Source organism: Bos mutus, chromosome 14 (genome assembly GCF_027580195.1).
Source record: "Bos mutus isolate GX-2022 chromosome 14, NWIPB_WYAK_1.1, whole genome shotgun sequence".
Taxonomy (NCBI): Eukaryota; Metazoa; Chordata; class Mammalia; order Artiodactyla; family Bovidae; genus Bos; species Bos mutus.
This window is the reverse complement of record NC_091630.1, coordinates 12419982-12439657: the sequence shown is the minus strand read 5'-3', so window position 1 is coordinate 12439657 and position 19676 is coordinate 12419982. Positions and strand designations below refer to the sequence as shown.

The following is a 19676-nucleotide window of genomic DNA, read 5'->3' as shown; positions in this document are numbered from 1 at the left end:
TACGTCTCCTATTGCTGCCAGTCCTTCGGCTGCCCCACCTCCCGTCCCCCCTCCTCTGGTCAGTAGCTGCCCTTGTCTGCTCACTCCACGCCAGCCCGTGTGCCAGCTGCCCTACTGTACTGCTGTACTTTTCAAGGCACTGTATGGTAAGACAGAAAATGTTTTATTTCTAATGTTTGTTTTTTATGTATTATTTGTGTGAAAAGCATTATAAGCCTATTACAGTACCGTACTATATAGCTAACTGTGTTAGTTGGGTATCTAGGCTAACTTTGTTGGACTTACTAACAAACTGGACTTAAAAAAAAGTACTCTCGGAACAGAACTTGTTCGTATGTAGGGGACTGTGTGTAGTTGTAATATTTCATTTCCTCCCAGTAATTTTGACATCTCTCTTCTGAAAAGTATAATTCATAGTTGGGATCTTTTATTAGGACAGAAGAACAGTTTCTTCTTCCTTTAAGATAAAATAAAACCCGTAACTCAAATTCTTTAATCAAAGAAAGGCTGTTTGTCAGTTGAGTCAAAAGAATCAATATTTGTCATTCTGGCCCATTTTTATAATCCTAGTTGGAGGAGGAAGAGAGAAGTTTTGTCCAATTTTCAAAGCTGCTCTTTTTATTCAAAAGATATCTTGAATTTTTGGGCCAGAAACTAAAATATCAGCCACTATATTGATCCAAAAGAAAAAAACAACTTTTTTTTCAATCCACAAAGTAATCCAAACTATATATTTAAGAGACCAAAAATAAAAAAACTACCCTTCAGGACTTCCTGGAGGCCCCATGGTTAAGAATTCACCAGGTAAAGCAGGAGACGCAGGTTCGATCCCTGCTGCAGAAGATCCCACACGCTGCAGGGCGACTAAGCCCATGTGCCACAGCTACCGCCCGCCAGCCCCTACTGCTGGGATTGCCATTGCAACTGCTGAGGCCCGAGCGCACGGAGCCTGTGCTCAGCACAAGGGAAGCCACCGAAACGTGAAGTCTGGAAAGTAGCCTCTAATCACTGCAACCAGAGAAAGCCCAAGTACAGCAACAAAGACCCAGTGTAGCCAAAAAAAGAGAAAAAACGCACCTATTCAAATGAGAGCTACACTGAGATTTGTTTTGTTTTGTTTTCCATAGAACTTAGGTGCTGTGACAATACCAGGCTTAATGTATTACAAGAGCTTCCAAAAATACCTTGTATACAGACAAAACTTTTCACACACACACACACACACACAAGGAAACTAGAAGCACTTAATCTTGGACTTTCCAGCTTTCAGAACCCTGTGAGAGACTAAACGTTTGTCGTTTATAAGCCAGCCAAGTCCACAGAATTGTGTTAAGACAGCCTGAATGGATGAAGCCATTTGCCAAGAGATCAAAATTGATACCAGCAGGGAGGTCGCCATGAAACTTCATGGGAGGGATCTTCACTTCCATGTACTCTGTCTTAACACCTACTACCCCAGTCTAACCACAAGAAAAAATTAAATCCAACTAAAGAACAGCCCACAAGACTTCAAGAGCAGTATAAAGCAGAACTGTCAAGGCCAAGAAAACAACCTAAGACTGGGACACTAACACAGGCCAGAGGACACCAAAGAGACAACCAACTAAATGTGAAATCTTAGACTGGATCCTGGAGTAGAAAAAGGACATTAACGAAAACACTAGTAAAACCTGAATAAGTCTGCAATGTAGATAGTAGTCTGCCCCTGTAATGATTATTGTGATCATAGCAACAAAATAGGTACTTGTATACAGAAAGAACCTTAGTTTGTGTAACTTTATACTCATTAATCCACCTGATTCTTAACACCCAAAAATGTTACATATGTAGAAGTTATTTTTTTCCCCAATTTTTACAGAGAAGGGAACTGTCCCCTCTAAAGAATTATCATCTCCTTATGTATGCAAAATGTAGTTGTAAATATAGTTAGGGAGCACTTGTTGACAAATTTAAATTTATGAGCTGACCCTGCCCTTTGAGATCCTAAGAGTGTGAGACTTGAAGCTCACAGTGAAAGTTGGGGCGACAAGAACTCTGGCCATGTGAGGAGGCATTTTTCCAGCCAGTCATCACAACCTCCTTCTCTGAAGTGCCCCTTGGGCATCTTTAATAGCCTGTGAGCTGTCCTTAGGGGTTTCCTAGGACCAAAAAAGCAGGCATTATCTTTTGGGGGGCAGTCTGCAAATATAGGCTCCTTTGAGATGACAAGGCTACAGGAAAAGATAGTGTGACTTCTTTACCAGGCCTCACCATGGGCTTTGGTTACCTTTATCTGATTCCATAACCAGCAGTGACATTGTTCTTTCAGTGAATTTTTACAGCAACATACTAGTTTCCTGTGGCTACTGTAACAAATTACTACAAACTGGTTACTTAAAACAAGGGGAAATTTATTCTTAACAATTCTGGAGGCCAGAGGTCAGAAATGAAGGTGTCAGCCAGGCCGCACACCCTCCAGAGGGTAGGGTGCAGGAAAAAATCTACTTTTGGCCTCTTCCAAGTTCTGCTGGCTACAGGTGTTCCGTGCCTTGCATCCACCTGATTGTAATCTCTCGTAGTTATACCTCCACCTCCTCTCTCATGTGTCTACCTGATCTCTGTCTGTCTCTTTCTTATAATCGCGCTTAGGGTCCACCCAGGTAATCCAAAATAAACTCCTCCTCTCGAGATCCTTAATTACATCTTTTGGGAGGTAAGGCAAAAGACACGGGTTCCAGGAATTAGGATGCAGACATTCTGCATCACTGTTCAGTTCAACGCGAACACTTACTGCTGTGCTCTCATTTGCCCAAAGCACCAAGAGTGAAGCTGGAAGCTGTGGGTCTTTGATCAGCTCGGTTACTAGTTGTACGACTTGTGAAAATCGTCTAATCCCTCTGGATTTCATCTCCTCTGACACATGGGGCCAAGGTACATGTCCTGAGCCCTCACAGGGCTGTGCTGAAACTCCAAGGAGACTGCAGATATAAAAGTGCTCTCAGAGCACAAGCCACTCTATTGGTGTCAAAGATGACTACTGATAATGAATTTAATATGCATGTGGATGAGGAGAAAAATATACAAATATACAGTCACAGTAAAAGGTTAAGGGGAAAGAAACAGGTTCAAAATTCCTAGAGGGCATATAAAAAAAGAATTTGAAAAGAATCATTCACTGTAGCTATTTCTAGACGGTGGGATGATTACTGATTTCCTTGTAACTGTCTATATGTTTCAAATTCTTTACAAGGAGCACAAATACTTTTATGATCCTTACTTCCCAAGGTTGTTGATATAATTAAATGAGATAACTTATGCCAAGTATTTCATACAGTACTCCATGTGAGTTTTTAAAAATCCTCAATATAAAGGCAGATTAATCTGATGTTAAATGCAAAAGCCTGGACTTTAACAAAGGACCTGATTTGTTATCCTACCATGACCCCAAATATACAAACGTTAGGATAGAATTTGGAGAAGGAAATGGCAACCCACTCCAGTGTTCTTGCCTGGAGAATCCCGGGGACAAGGGAGCCTGGTGGGCTGCCGTCTATGGGGTCGCACAGAGTCGGACACGACTGAAGTGACTTAGCAGCAGCAGGATAGAATTAGAGGTACTGAGTAATGGTCATAGTCAATTTAGGATATTTCAAAACGTCGCACTTCTAGTCAGTTTTTTTCTGGTCGTGAGGCTTCTGGGATCTAGCTCCCTGATCAGGGATCGAATTTGGGTTCTGGCAGTGCAAGTGTCAAGCCCTAACCATTAGACGACCAGAGAATTCCCCAATTCTAGGCATTCCTTATTCAAAACACGTACTTTGTGCACAGTATGCTGGTCAAGTTCACAGGCAGCATCAGGGAGATGAACAAAGAACACCTGAAGTGCTCTCATCGCCGTGTGCTAGAAAACGCAGTGCGCTGGGCTGTGGACCAGAAAATTCATTCACATTACCATGGATGTGGGCCCTTTGACAGCATCTTGAAACCTCACTGAAAATGGCAGAGAATCAACACTTCCAATCCAGAAATGGGGCTTCTACAACTTCAGAGTGATAGACTAAGACCCCCAACTGTCATTTTCTCAAACACAACACTGCAATGACAACATTTTTTTCTAATTTAGAATCCATGTGATTGAAGCCCACATAGTCCTTGGCCATGAAAATGGTTACCAAAAAATTTGAAAATGACATGCCAACAAACCAATTTCAGTAACCCAATTAAAAAAAACAAAAAAAAAAAGAAAGAAGCCGCACTAATTCCTGACCATGTCCTTCCTTATAACTAGCTCTTTTAAGGAGATTCACACACAATGTTAATATTTTTTAAGGGAAGGTTAATTTAACTTATATGCAGAGTACATCATGAGAAATGCTGGGCTGGAAGAAGCACAAGCTGGAATCAAGATTGCTGGGAGAAATATCAATAACCTCAGATATGCAGATGACACCACCCTTATGGCAGAAAGTGAAGAGGAACTAAAAAGCTTCTTGATGAAAGTAAAACAGGAGAGTGAAAAAGTTGGCTTAAATCTCAACATTTAGAAAATGAAGATCATGGCATCTGGTCCCATCACTTCATGGCAAATAGATGGGGAAACAGTGGAAACAGTGTCAGACTTTATTTTTTTGGGCTCCAAAATCACTGCAGATGGTGACTGCAGCCATGAAGTTAAAAGACGCTTACTCCTTGGAAGGAAAGTTATGATCAACCTAGATAGCATATTCAAAAGCAGAGACATTACTTTGCCAACAAAGGTCCGTCTAGTCAAGGCTATGGTTTTTCCAGTGGTCATGTATGGATGTTAGAGTTGGACTGTGAAGAAAGCTGAGCACTGAAGAATTGATGCTTTTGAACTGTGGTGTTGGAGAAGACTCTTGAGAGTCCCTTGGACTGCAAGGAGATCCAACCAGTCCATCCTAAAGGAGATCAGTCCTGGGTGTTCACTGGAAGAACTGATGCTGAAGCTGAAACTCCAATACTTTGGCCACCTCATGCGAAGAGTTGACTCATTAGAAAAGACTCTGATGCTGGGAGGGATTGGGGGCAGGAGGAGAAGGGGATGACAGAGGATGAGATGGCTGGATGACATCACTGACTCGATGCACATGAGTTTGAGTGAACTCCAGGAGTTGGTGATGAACAGGGAGGCCTGGCGTGCTGCGATTCATGGGGTTGCAAAGAGTCGGACACGACTGAGCGACTGAACTGAACTGAATTAGTAGGGAGAAAAAATTATTCAAAAAGCTATCAGAATCCTTTTCCTCTAGGTTTAGTTTTAGAAGAGGAGGAAGACATGCAACAAAAACCTTGCAATCATTTTGGAATGAGGCATACTTAAAAGTATACCCAGATGAACTTTAAAAAACATTAGGCTAAGTGAAATAAGTCAGCCATGAAAGAACAAATACTGTGTTATTCCATTTATAAGGTAACTACAATAGTCAAGTGCACAGAAACATAAAAGAGAATAATGGTTTCCAGGGAGCTAGGGAAAGAGGAATAGGAGATTATGTTTAATGTTATTTAGAGTTCAGCATGAGAAGGTAAAAAGTTCAGGAGCTAGATGTTGCAAACAATGTGGATGTACTTAATGCCATGAACAATACACTTAAAAAATGATTAAAATCGTATTATGTTATATATTATTTTACCACAACTTTAGAAAAGAGAAACTAGGAAAAAAAGTATAACCAACTTAGTAGAGTTATCATATGACTCAGTGTTTCTATTCCTAAATATATACCCAAAATAATTTAAAATATTCAAATATTTGTACATAATTATTCATATCAGCACTATTTACAATACCCAGAAGGTGGAATTAGCCCATAAGCCCATCAATATATATATGGGGAAAAAAATCTCATATAGCCATACAATGGAATATTCAGTTCACTCAGTAGTGTCTGACTTTTTGTGACCTCATGGACTGCAGCACGCCAGGCTTCCCTGTCCATCACCAACTCTTGGAGCTTGCTGAAACTCATGTCCATCGAGCCAGAATATTAATTCTGACTTGATACAATGGAATATTAATCAGTCACAAAAATAGGAATGAAGTACTGATACATACTATAACATGGATAAACCTCAAAAACATGTGAAATGAAGTAGATTGGTTGCCTGGGTCTATTGGGAGGGAAAACTGGGAGCTATTGCTTAATGGGTATGGGATTTTCTTTCAGAGTTGATAAAAATGTTTTGGAACTAGACAGAAATAGTGGTCACGCAATATTGCAAATACACTAAATATCATTTAACTGTATACTTTAAAATAATTTCCAAATGGAAAAGTTTTCCCTATGCCAAAATAACATACAACCGTTTCCATATATATTGCTTAGATACTACACTTAGACGACAATCTTAACTTCAGTCTCCATTCCTTCCAAGATTTCTGTCATTTCTTATATCACATAAAGGGAAGAGAAGTCCCACCTGACTTAAAAAACATCAAGATTCTTGATCTCTCTTTGTTAGGCTCTTTATAATTTAACTTCCACAGCATGGAGCCTTACCTTCTTTTCTGAGGATGATCTAACTGCTGGGGCCCTTAAATACAAACCCATTCTTTGGATAGAGTCCTGGCCTGGTCACTTGTGTGTACAAGTCCATCCTCGGTTGCATACTAAAATGCAAGTTAAAACAAACAGGATCAAAAGATGGACAAACTATCACTACAGACGGTTAGTATTTCAACTGAATAGTTCTACCAACTGAATTATATACAGGACATTAAAACCATAGGAAACAAGTTAACGCTGATACAAGACATCTACGTAACTGTGAATCTCAAATCGTTTCTTACTTAACATGTCTAAATATCATATAAATCTCTTCTAAGCGGGAAGTTAGATGAACATGCAGACAGAAAAAGAACAGAGTACCACAACATTACCAAACAATTCAGATCTTGTTAACAATACAGTTTCCATGACACCACAAGCATTAGCTATATTTGTAATATCAATCTAGTTCTCTCAGCAGTGCAGCAAGTTAAAAGCAGTAAGTGGCCCAAAGAGATAATGATTAAAGTCAGTACTTGGAGGAGAAAAAAAAATTAGCACTATTGAAAATGCAAAGCCACTGACAGCAAAGGTTAATGCAAAGGGCAAATGAAAAAGTTAAAGGACTAATATAAGGATACCTAAGAGCCCATTTCAGAATAAGAGGTCCATCAACTAAAGTAAAGACAAAGATTTATTTCCACGAACAGAATGATATCCTCATCACTAAATATTTTTATAGTAGTTTGCCTTCATAAATTCTCATTCTATTAATTTCACTTATCAAAATGGGCCTCACTCAGGTTAATTTACAAAAATGCAGATTTGATAGCAGAACCTATATCCTGCATCTTGCTTTAGTATCACAATTCTTCTCTTTTTGTAAATCAGCCCTTTCCAGCCCCTTCAACCCCAAATCAAATAAGGAAAAATTAAGTGGGAGTAGTTTTATAGAAAGAATTTTGCTGAGGAAAGGGGAACCATATATCTAAAAATTAAAAGTAACATTTATAAAAATGACATATGCCATTATTATATATATATATGTATGTTTTAAAAGACAGAATCAGAAACCATAAAGAGATTTCATTCATTCAAACAATTATTACCAAGGATTTGGTATTATTACCTACATAAATTATGTAATTATGTAGGATAAATTTTAAGTAACCAGAAATCAAATGAAAACCTCCCAATAAATAAGCAACAGCAATAAAGGCCCCATATATAAAGACAGACATAAAGATTACACTTCAGAACAATTTTTTTTAAAAAGTCATCCATTGATATTTTTATTTTGTGACAAAGACATATCTAAAAGAACCTAGAGCTTCATGGTGAGTGGCCATTACTAAAATAACTGAGAAAAGGCAAAAAGAATAAGAAGGCAAGGACTCTTAAAGACAGCAGAAGATATAAACTTTTATGTAAGAGTGACATGAAATTAGATTATATACAAAAGATTTTGAATGTATGCATTTTAACTACCTTAAAACTATTCAAGAATAATTTGATATGCTGAATTAGATAACTGAGGTTCCTATGTAATCCTAATTTATCTATCCAGTTCATAAATTCCAAGCACTTCAGAAATGAAGGCAAATGCCTTGAGACAAAATAGCTTTGCAGAATCTTTTTGCTTCTGATTATACTAGGTCTGCTCCAACACTGAATAATTCCCTAGAGGCTACTAGAAGACAAAATAACTTCAATCTGTAGTAGTTTATCTTAATTTTGAAGCCTGTAAATCTTTTAGCCATAAATCTAGAAATAACTACTATTATGTGTTTGTGGTTTAATGAATACCCGTAAGAAGAGCAGTTTCGTTTACTCTCATACAGTTTATATGTATGACCACTTAATGCTATTCAGTTTGAATGTAATAAAAATTAGTCAAAACAACTGGAAAATCATGGGAGAAAACACAAAACTCAAATGTATTCTCCATGTGATTTTATCTTTTCAATAGCCATTGGTAAAATTCTCTCTTCGTAATCTAGTGAATCAGATATGAAGTTTGGGAAGCAACTATTTACCATTCCAAAGGATTCCAACAGGTAGGGAAGAAGCAAAGTATCTGCTGATCTCTGAAAAATAGCTTATGTCTGCAAAGAATGTGCTAAGCCAAGCAGTAACAAAACATAACTTTTGTCCAATTTCATTCAGTCTTTCACTATCAGACATAGATTTTCTTCAATTGTCAAAAAATATCCCATGATGGTAACTTGGTAGGTTTGGGGCATCCCCACTGACATTGCTTTAGCTGAGCTCCACAATCCTCCACAATTTATGGATTTGTTGTTGTTGTTCAGTCGCCAAGTCATGTCCAACTCTTTGCGACTCCATGGTTCATGGATACCAACCTTGTAAACCTATTCTAGGAGTGTGAGTGTAACTGCGCCTGCGGGCAACACCCTTACCGTGTTGTACGGTTAACGCTTCAGGACTTGATGATTAGGCCTACAAGTGCTTCTCAACTAATGACTCAAGCAAGGCTCAGCTCCAAGAGGAAAGACCATTTTTGCTTTTAGTGCAAGTAAAGACTGCAAGATACTGATTTTTAGACATTGTAGGGAAGAAGGAGTTTGGGTCTAACCATGTGATTTAAGGAAGGAAAAGTATCCTCTCAGGTGAGATGAGAATGAGAAGACTTTGCTTGCTTTTAACAAGCTCTTACCAAAAATCAAAGAACAACTGATGGACACAGGTAGCGTTAGAAAAATGGGACAGAGTAAAAATTAGTTTCATTAGTTATCATAAAAGAAACACTTCCTACAGCTCTTTTCAAAAGAGTTACCATCTAAAGATTCATTGAGTCACCCTTGTTTCTTCCATACCAGGCAGAAAGGACTCAGACTACTTTTTAAATACTCAAACTCTATTTTTTCGTTAGTCAACAATTTGACTTTGAAGAAAATTCCTTCTTAGCCAATCTTATTCTAGATGGAAAGACCCACACCACTGTGTGCATAAACAGCTTTCTCAAAGTAGCCCAACTGAAAGAGAGAAAAAGAAAAGCACCTAAAATTAAGTGGAAGTAATTAAAATAGCATGGAAGAGCCCTAGATGAGTTTGAAGTAAGCACTCAGATAACGAATCCCCCGACTCTGGTTCTTCATAAAGCAAATCTATTTAAAAGCGTTTGTACACATGAGTTTCAGAGAATATCCTGGCTGCATTCTTTAGGCACATCAGCTTAAGTAATAAGGGCACTGAGTATTTTTCTTCTTCAAGGTACTGACCTGGTAACCTTGGAAGAAGTTAAGAATTTCCTTAACTCCAGTATTGTAGGCCAGGCCCTGCATTCTGACCACCGTGCCAGGCTGTGGAGGGACACCGCTAAGATTAGCAGCTGTAGGGAAGTAGCCAAGACTATTGGGCGAACCTGGGGGGCTAAAGGGAGAGAAAGCACAATGAACCAATAGAAACAGACAATGTCTAATATTTACTCTAAACACAATAGTTACTTAAAGAAACACTTTCTCAAGGTGACCCTTCTTAGAATTCTCAGTTCTCTCTCCCAAGGCAGGTAAGTACACCACAACTATTCTGTCCCCCGTTTCTACAAAAGCCCAAAGTTGGAAAGAAAGACAGAAGGGTTAATGCAGAGTTAAATGCAAGGTGTCCCCAAAGATCCAGTTCTGTCCGAGATTCTTAGAGAAGGAAGGAGAGAAGGAAACTTCTGCAGCCACTCAACCACAAAGCACCACTTCCAAAGCCCAGCTCATTGATGATTAACTGGCTAGTTACCAGGAATACTAAGGCAAGGAAAGTCATGAACGCAGAGGAATAACAGAAACCATAGCCAGAGACCAAAAGGTATACAAAATGATTGCTCCAAAGCACACACTGTTCTATCCCTGTATACAGCAGATGCACAACACAGTTAAGTACAGAACAACGTGAGAGCAAAGTGCTATAGCACCCATGAGTTATTTCTCCCAACTGAACTGAAAAAAAAAAAAGTGTGTATTGGTAAACTGGAAGGGATGCATAACAAATTACATTAACCACCATTAACATGAGGGGAAACTGATGGTGGGTCCTTTTAGTGTATCTGCAACAATTACCGCCAAGAAACACAAGCCACGTGAATAACTAATCATTCTTTATGTAGTAACTCAAATGATTACCATATTATGAAATTAGTTTCACCATGTCCCATACCAATCTGTTTTTCACAATTAGTTGCCTGATACTCATATATGCATAGGGATTTTTTTATAAGTCATTAGCTTAAAAGAGCACTAAAGATACACAGCTTTAGATTATTAACACAAATCATTCTAAGTAGGTAATTAACCACTTCAAAGACTAAAGACATAATGAAAGGGACTAAAAATTGAGATTATCTAGCCTACATAATCCTAACTGATGGGTTAACAGGAATGATACCAGATGGTGAATCCAATCCTAGCCTCCATTTTACTAGCACAGTAAGCCTGAACAAGTCACTTAATTTTATCGTTTCTTAAATGGGAATGAAAACATTTCCTAGTTTCACAGAATTGTCCTTCAGCATCAATGACTTAACGTATCGAAATACTCCACAAACCATAAAACGCAGTAATTTGTTGTTCTGTTATTATTCTCACTCTTGCTATTTCCATCCCCATTCTTCCATTTCATCATATCTAAAATATGGAAGCCTGAAAATATTACTTGACATCAAGCTGCCCATAATCTAAGTCTCTAAAACAGTAATTCTCAACTCATCTGCATATTTGAGTTACTTGGAGAGATTTTTACAACTCTCTCCAAGGAGAGTCTGTTTAGAGACCAAAAGTCAATCCATGTATAACTGTGAGAGCAGAGAGGGAATGCTGATCTTTAGGGCTGAGAGGGACTTTAGCCATCATTCAGCCACACCTCCTTGTTTTCACAGAGGTAGAAACGGAAACTAAGAGTTAAATGATTTCCCGAAGGTCACACAACCAGTTAGCTCTTCACAAAACCAAAGAACTACCCAGACTTCTTACCTCCTAGCTCAATGCTTCCCCCCATACAGGCAGCATTCATTCAAAGCAGCAAGGTTAGAAATATAAGATCAATGCACAAAATAAATCAATTACATTTCTGTATACTACAATAGGGCTTCCCTTGTGGCTCAGCTGGTAAAGAATCCACCTGCAATATGGGAGACCTGGGTTCAATCCCTGGTTTGCCCTAGAGAAGGGAAAGGCTACCCACTCCAGTATTCTGGCCTGGAAAATTCCGTGGACTATATATACAGTCTATGGGGTTGCAAAGAGTTGGACACGACTGATCGACTTTCACATATATACATACACTACAATGAACAACCTAAAAATGAAATAAGGAAAGCAATCATTCACAACAGCATTAAAAGAACAAAATATTACAAAAAAAGTGACAAAGGAACAGCAAGACTTACACACTAAAAACTATGAAACATTGTTAAAAAATAGAAGTCATCAAAATAAATGGAAAGACAGTCCATGTTCATAAACAGACAATTTAATTTTGTTGAAATGGCAATACTCTAAATTGTATAGATTTGATGTAATAGCTATCATATTCTTTTTTTTTCCCCCAGACATCAACAAAACTGAAGCTAAAACATATATGGAATTACAAATGACCAAGAACAGCCAAACTTTCTTGAAAAAGAGCAAAGTATTTTGAATTTCCTAAAAACTTTACTAAACTTTGGTGTGGTACCTCCATAACGGTAGGCAAAGATCAATGGAATAGAATTTGAGAGGCCAGAAATAAACTCTTACATTTATGGTCAATTTATTTACTTGTTTGTTTGCCCATGGGATCCCAGTTCCCAGACCAAGGATGGAACCCAAGGCCCTCAGCAATGAAAGCATGGAGTCAACCATAGGACTCAACCGAAGTCCCTGGTCAACTGATTTTTGACAAGAGTTCTAAGACAATTTGATGAGAAAATAACTCTCTTCAGTAAATGGTGCTGAACAGTGAAATGTTCACATGCAAAAGGATGAATTTAGACTTCTACCTTACTCTGTATAAAAAACTAATTCAAGATGGATAATACACCTAAGTACAAGAGCTAACACAACAAAACTCTTATAAGAATATGTAGTAATACATTTTCATGACCTTGCATTCTATATGACAAAAGTACAAGTGAGAAAAGAAGAAATAAGTTGAACTGCATCAAAATTTAAAACTTTTGGGGAATTAGTCCCTGGTAGTTCAGATGATAAAGAATCTGCCTGCAATGCAGGAGACCTCGGTTCGATCCATTGGTTGGGAAGATCCCCTGGAGAAGGGAAAGGCTACCTACTCCAGTATTCTGGCCTGGAGAATTCCATGGACATACCAAGGGGTCACAAACAGTCAGACATGACTGAGCAACTAACACTTTCTACTTTGACTTTTTTCTTCTGGTGATCCAATTGTTAGGAATCCATGCTTTTACTATGTGGCATGGCCAGAAACAAAACCCACCAAAACTTAAAAACTTTTGTGCTTTAAAGGACATCATGAAGAAATGAAAAGACAACCCACAGACTGGAAGAAAATATTTGTAAGTCATATAAGATGTCCTACTTAGAATATATACAGAAACTTTACAACTAAAAAACAGTAAGAAAAATTGCTCAATTAAAAAATGTACAAAGGACTTCAATAAACTTTTCTCCAAAGAAAACATGTGAATGGCTAGTAAGCACGTATAAAGTTGCTCAAAATCAATAGTTAAATAAATGTAAATTAAAACCACAATGAGACAGCAAATCCACACCCATGAAAATAGTTAAAAGAGCTGAAAAGGATGTAAAGAAAGGAAAAATGCCAAAACATTGTTAATGGGAATGTTAAGATGGTGAAGCCCCTTTGGAAAACAGTTTGGCTGTTTCTGAAAAGTTAAACATAAAGTTACCATATGACCCAGCAATTCTACTCCTATGTACATACCTAACTAAAGAAAGCTGAAAATCTAGGTCCACACAAAAACCTGAATGCAGATGTATACAGCATTATTAATAGAATAAACAACTCCAAGTGTCTGACAGCTGATGATAAACTCAATGTTGTATACTCCTACAATGGAATACTGTTTAACCATAAAAAGGAATGAAAACTGTTGATCCATATTACAACGTGAATGAACCTCAAAAACAGGCTAAATCAAAGAAACTAGTCATGAAAGACCACAAATGGCGTTATTCTGTTTATATGAAACATCTGAACAGGCAAATTCATAGGAACAGAAAATAGATTAGTAGTTATTTAGGGATGTAGAAGGGGCAAGTAAAGTGGGTAGAAGGGAAGTGAACTTGAGTTGTTACTAATGGACACCATGGCTCTTCTAGCGGTTGCTCTGAAATTACATTGTTAGAAGCACTTCCCTAGTGGCTCAGTGGTTACGACTGTGTTTCCATTGCAGGGGGGTATGGGATCAATCCCTTGGTTGGGAAACTTAAGATCCCAACACTCTGCAAAAAAAAAAAAAGTCTCAGATGGACATAGTACCAATAACGTAACCGGTACTCAAAAGCTGCAAAGATTAAAAAACTGATAGAACCACAAAAGAACCCAAGGGTTAGGGTCCAAATGAATGAGTCAACCTAACACTGAACACCGAGTTCCTACAGGGCATGCAGAGACTGTATAAACTAACAAGGAGACTGACCTTGAACTGCTAAGAAACCCTGCTGGGGCTGCCTGAACCAGCAAAGACCTGAGGGGAGGTGAGAAGAAATGAAGAGAAAAAGAAAACAGCATGGTGGGGGGTTCTCCTCGAAGGTTTATTTTCAAAAGACTACTAGAGCATCACAGTTATGCAGACACTGCTGCTGAGACTCAGTCAGCAGGTGACCCTGAGATCATGTTAAGAACCTTCTGGAGTGAGGCTCAGAGGGAGGGGATATATGTATACTTGTGGCTGGAGTCAAACACGTGAGTTATAAAGTGGAAGATCTCCTCCATGGGAGCACTCCACATTCTATGGATTTGAGTAATAACTCTCAAACTCAATCGGAGAAAAACTGGATTTCCCTGAGAAATTTATGACTTTCTTTCCTTTGAAATTATGAGTGTGCAATTCAAGTTTCCTCCTGCCCAAAGCCCATGATTGTTATGCCAATATTAATCGCCTAAGATTAATTTAATTGCCAGACTATCAAACATTTCCTATCTTATATTTTTAATCAAGTCTTAATTTATATCACAATTTTTTTTTCAAATACTCTGTATCCTAATACATCACTGCAAATTCTTTTTCAGCACAGGGAAAGATATATGAAAACAGTGAAGGCCAAGGTGTCTAACAACCAAGAAAACTATATACTCTTTTGAAAACAGTTCTCATAATACAATACTCTTTCATTTAACAATTACAAATTACTAAACATTGGCAACACGGATAGCATTCCAAAGTAGAAGCAGTTATAGCATGACAAAACAATGTGATGACTCGTCATATTTCTCTAGAGGACAGAGATCAAAAGCATTACCTACCTTATTAGAGAAAGAGGTTAAGGGAAAAGAAAATTAGAGAAGAGAATATACTCTCCTCTGAATGAGTCACAATACATCAACACATTAACACAGAAAACATCCTGAGGAGTCTTACAAAAAGAAATCTGGTTTCTACTTCCTTGCAAAATTACCACACTGAGTCTTGTTTAACAGTTATGAACGCCCCTAGTGACATAAAGACCCTATATTTGGAAAGTGACTGGAGAAACAACGTTTTAATCCTAGCAAGTGTAAAGGCTGGAATCAATTTTCATTTGGAAATTTCTGAACTAACTTGTTCATCTGAAGTGAACAGTCTCAAGAAGGCTGACTTTGCAACATTCTTTTGAGCTTAATACTCATGTTAAAAAAAAAAAAACTCATGTAGATGGACTGGGCAGTACAAACGGATCCTCCATTTCTGTTAGCTCTTCTTAAAGGCTACAAGTCTCTCTTTCCAAGTGCATCTACCTCCTGGAGAAAGTTTAAGTAACCAACAAATATAAAAACACTTTGGAAGGAATAAAGAAATCTTTTGAGAATCTATTTCACCAAAATAGTAAGCAAATTTAGGTACTGTCAAATTGTTTGGTAGCTAAATTTAAATTTACTCCAATTACGTTAAAGATTACAAAAATTTAAACCCCCTACTACATTTATCATAATATGTTCCAAACACATAGTAAAGTTACAGACTTCTTACTCAAAACAAGAATTGTCCCCACAAAGCTTCCTTTTACATTTGAAAACTACATCCAACACCAGAAATTATTTCAAAAGTAATCTTTTTGCTTGATTTAAAGCATAGAATGATAACTGATCTTACATATTTTGAGAACGACAGTTTAAAAAGTAGTATTCTGAGGAAAAGCTGTAGCTGAAGAAGCAAGCAAAACACACTATGATCCATGCTATGTTACAACAATTTCCAGAGAGGCACATTTACAAAAGCTATTATTTTGGAAACTACTTTTGGGTTTTTGTTTTTTAAATGCACTTTTGTCTTATTTTTGAATAGGAACTGAGGACAACATTGAAAGGCACAATAAAAGCAAGCAGGAGGGCTCCACCACCTTCTTTCCCCCCAAATCACACCCTGTCTAGAAGCAATCCCATTCTAGTTTTGTGGTTATTATGGTTTATTTTGAACTTAAATGAAATAAAAAGTCAATACTCTATTATTAAATAAATTCATAGACAAATGTCAGTTTTTCCTTTAACCCTACTTCAGTGCAGTAAATATATACCAAGGAAATGCTTACATAGGGCAGGGGAGGCAAAAGAGGCTTATTTTGTTTATCAAGATAGGCGTATGTGTTCTAGTTAAGTTTATCTGCTTTAACTAAAGTTATCAATACTTAAGGGCTTCTCAGGTGGCACAGTAATGAAGAATCTGCCTGCCAACGCAGGAGACACGAGATATGGGTTCGATCCCTGAGTCAGGAAGATCCCCTGGGTAGGAAATGCAACCTACTCCAGGATTCTTGCCTGGAGAATCTCATGGACAGAGGAGCCTGATGGGCTGTAGTCCACGGGGTTGAGAAGAGTAGAACACAGCTGAGCATGAGTGCAACAACAGCATTAACACTTAAGAATAAGGCGCTTAGAGATACACGGGGCACATAAACAGCGACACGTGAAAGAAATGATGTCTGGGTTTCTGTGCTTTAAAATGTCCTCAATATGATGACACCAGATTGGCAAAATATTGAGTAATAGATATATTCCCAAATTACTTGTTTGAAAATTTCTGTCATAAGTTTTTTAAAAGCTATGCTTGAAAATAACATTTTTAAGAAAAAGAATCGGGGAAAAAAACTTTATATATTGAAATCAATTAAGTGTTTTGAGTAAAGTTTTTTCCTTGAAGTTAAGAATTTTAAGTATATTTTAAATTCCCTGAGTTACTCATTATATAAGGTCTTTAGTAAACAACTATTTCTTCCATGAAACTACACTGAATTCTCAGGCACTGACAGTATACTCTATGGCCCACAACAGTTCTTGCTTATGTCATTTAGAAATGACATTCAAATTGGGAAAGAAAAACAAAGCTGTTTCCACCAGCAAATTATCTGGTGCTTCTTTATTATTGCATTGCCTGATATTGCATGAATATCACATTTTCCAACATTCTAGTGTCATTTTATTGCACGCTGAGTTCCAGCTTGCATTTGTGACACTAAGTATTTGTTATAAAATAAAAAGACATTTTTAAAACAAGAATTCTTTCTTTTTCTTGGTCCTATCAGAAAGCTTTCAGCAAGTAAATCTGGCTTCCCCAGTGGCTCAGTGGAGAAGAATCTTCCTGCCAAGCAGGAGACATGGCTCAGTCCCTGGGTCAGGAAGATCCCCTGGAGAAGGAAATGGCAACTCATTCCAGTGTTCTTTCCTGAGAAATCCATGGACAGAGGAGCCTGGTGGGCTACAGTCCATGGGGTCACGAAGAGTCGGACACAACTTAGTGACTAAACAAGTTCAGGTGTATATGGAAGGCCTCTGTACTGTTTGTTACATGGCGTGTGAACCTATATTTATCTCAGTAAAACAAAGGAGACTGGAACAAGAAAGCCAAGTTTTTCAAAACAGCAAATGCAGGCATCTCTCAGAGGGTTGGTATTCTTTCGGTTCAAGTACAAAGAATTTCAGGAGAGAATACAAAAATGACATGACAAACCAAGCACTGTAGAATGTTTCACTATTAGTATTTAATGCTTGGCTAGAAAGGAGCTGATTTCACATAATGGGTTATCCCCCAAATAAAAGGATCCCTCATCCAACCCCACCCTTTCTTGTGGGCATGCAAATAAAGCATCCCTCATTAAAAATGTCAATCACCCCCTTGCCCTCTACTTTGGTTCAAAGTGAATATGTTATTAGTTATATGTCCTACAAAAGGTGAGGCAATGGATATACACAAGACATTTATGTTAATCCATCTTTCGACATTTAGCTGAAGATCTAGCATGTTTCTTACCTGTGCTTATAGCTCTGATGCAAAAGAGAATATTCTTTTCTAAGAAAAATGAGAGGTCAGAACAAAAGGTAGGACTTTATGTAATAGGAGAGAAAAGGTGTAATGGGAGAGAAGTTTTGAGTGATAAGCAGGGTGGGCATCAACACTTCTTTTGTATCCTAGGCTAAGCTCTGGCATACCGGGTACCTGAAACCTTCTTTCAAGTGGAGAAAGAAAAAACCAATGTTCTTAAGCAGCAAACAGAACCACTTGTTTTAATTTCACTAGCTCTTCAAAATGCTGCTGTCACAGCCACACATTTAGACTGCTAAAAACTCATCTAGTTAAACAAAAAGCAATTAACTGGTTCATTGCTCTTTTCCTTACATGTTCCTCAAGTAATCCAAATCCTTACAGTGAGAGATGCTATCAGTATATTCTCAGAGCAATACCCACTGGAAGATACACCAAGTAGGAGGACATAAAATAAGAACAAATGCCCTCTAGCAGAAGGAGCCCTTTGAAGTCACTGACTTTGCACAGGGATGAATTCTGTTAGCTACCCTATGGCAGAAAGAGTTCATATTTTATTAACCCTAATATTCCAAATGTGTTGCACACAGAGGTACTGAATAACAGCTTGCCCAGATAAATTAATTAAAAACAGGTAAAAATCAGTATCATTTTCTGAGGGGCCTGCTTTTAAAAGTTTGCAAAATATGTTAGCATCTTTAAAGTAATGAACATATGGCATTAATTTGAAGTCAGACAGACAGCTTTCATTTAAAAAGTGGAGGGACAACATCCTATGATAAACCATAATGGAAAAGAACAAGAAAAAGAAAATGTGTATAACTAATCACTTTGTCGTACAGCAGAGATAAACAACACTGTAAATCAACTATACGTCAATAAAGTATTTTTTTTTAAGTGGAGGGAACTTAAATTTATTTCTAATTTGAAAAGAGACAAACTCCAGAGCTTCCGATTTAATATCCTGTTTTAGCCTGAAGTATACTATCTCCCATTTTCCTACACATCAGTAAATAAGCCAAAATATGCTTTCAACATTTATATTACAGAGTCTCAAATGCCTTACAGTCATGTGAGGTTAGAAATTAGTGGCGTTCTCCCAAAACTATGAAATATTTGATGGCTTTTGGAATATTTTTTTAGATTATATCAGACTTTAAGTCTGGTTAACAGAACATTCCAATGTTTGAACACTGTGTATATAATTTCCTAGAATGAGGGACATGAAAATTCAAATAATGAAACATACTAGGAGTTATTTGGAAATATTAATTTAAATACAACACACAAGCATGATTTAAAAATCCCACTTTTGTGAAATTGTTCCCAAGAAGTATTTAACGATCAGTATGAGGTTTAATAGAGAAAGATACAATTAGATGTCTATAAAAATACAGGAATTTTAAAATTATGACATATTTTCATTCTTAGAAAGTTACATGAATGCGAAGTAACTTGTTAGTTATGGGAAGTTACAAGAGTGAGGTAAATTTGCAGATATTCCTCAGGCAAGAAGTCAGTGACATACTGGCAAGTTGAAAAAAACCAACCAAACATATGTTAGCATGTCACATTATTTACAAGCACACAAATGTGTATGTTCTCAAATTGATAACTGAGGTTACTTTTGGACTTAGAGTCATGTAAAATCTGAATCTACTTTTACTCACTACTTCTATCCTCTTAGACTTACTAAGGAGGACATTACAAACTTTAAAACTACTAGTAGAAAAAAATTACAGGAA

The 19676-nt window shown here is 37.5% G+C and overlaps 1 protein-coding gene across 6 annotated transcripts in view; it reads right to left on the bottom strand.

The window, feature by feature from the left end:
• The window catches only part of ESRP1 (epithelial splicing regulatory protein 1), a 58352-nt gene that overhangs the window by 4121 nt on the left and 34555 nt on the right, over window positions 1-19676 (bottom strand). For 3 of the 6 annotated variants that reach the window (XM_070382986.1, XM_070382980.1, XM_070382982.1), the window contains 2 exons: window positions 9731-9881; window positions 6501-6610 (listed from right to left, as the gene is read on the bottom strand). The exons of 1 other annotated variant lie outside the window; for it this stretch is intronic. In XM_070382986.1, the coding sequence (XP_070239087.1) occupies window positions 6536-6610; window positions 9731-9881 (226 nt within the window). In that variant the 3' untranslated portion in view covers window positions 6501-6535. The remainder of the gene's footprint in view (window positions 1-6500; window positions 6611-9730; window positions 9882-19676) is intronic. 2 more of the 6 variants (XM_070382981.1, XM_070382983.1) reach the window with 2 other exon arrangements.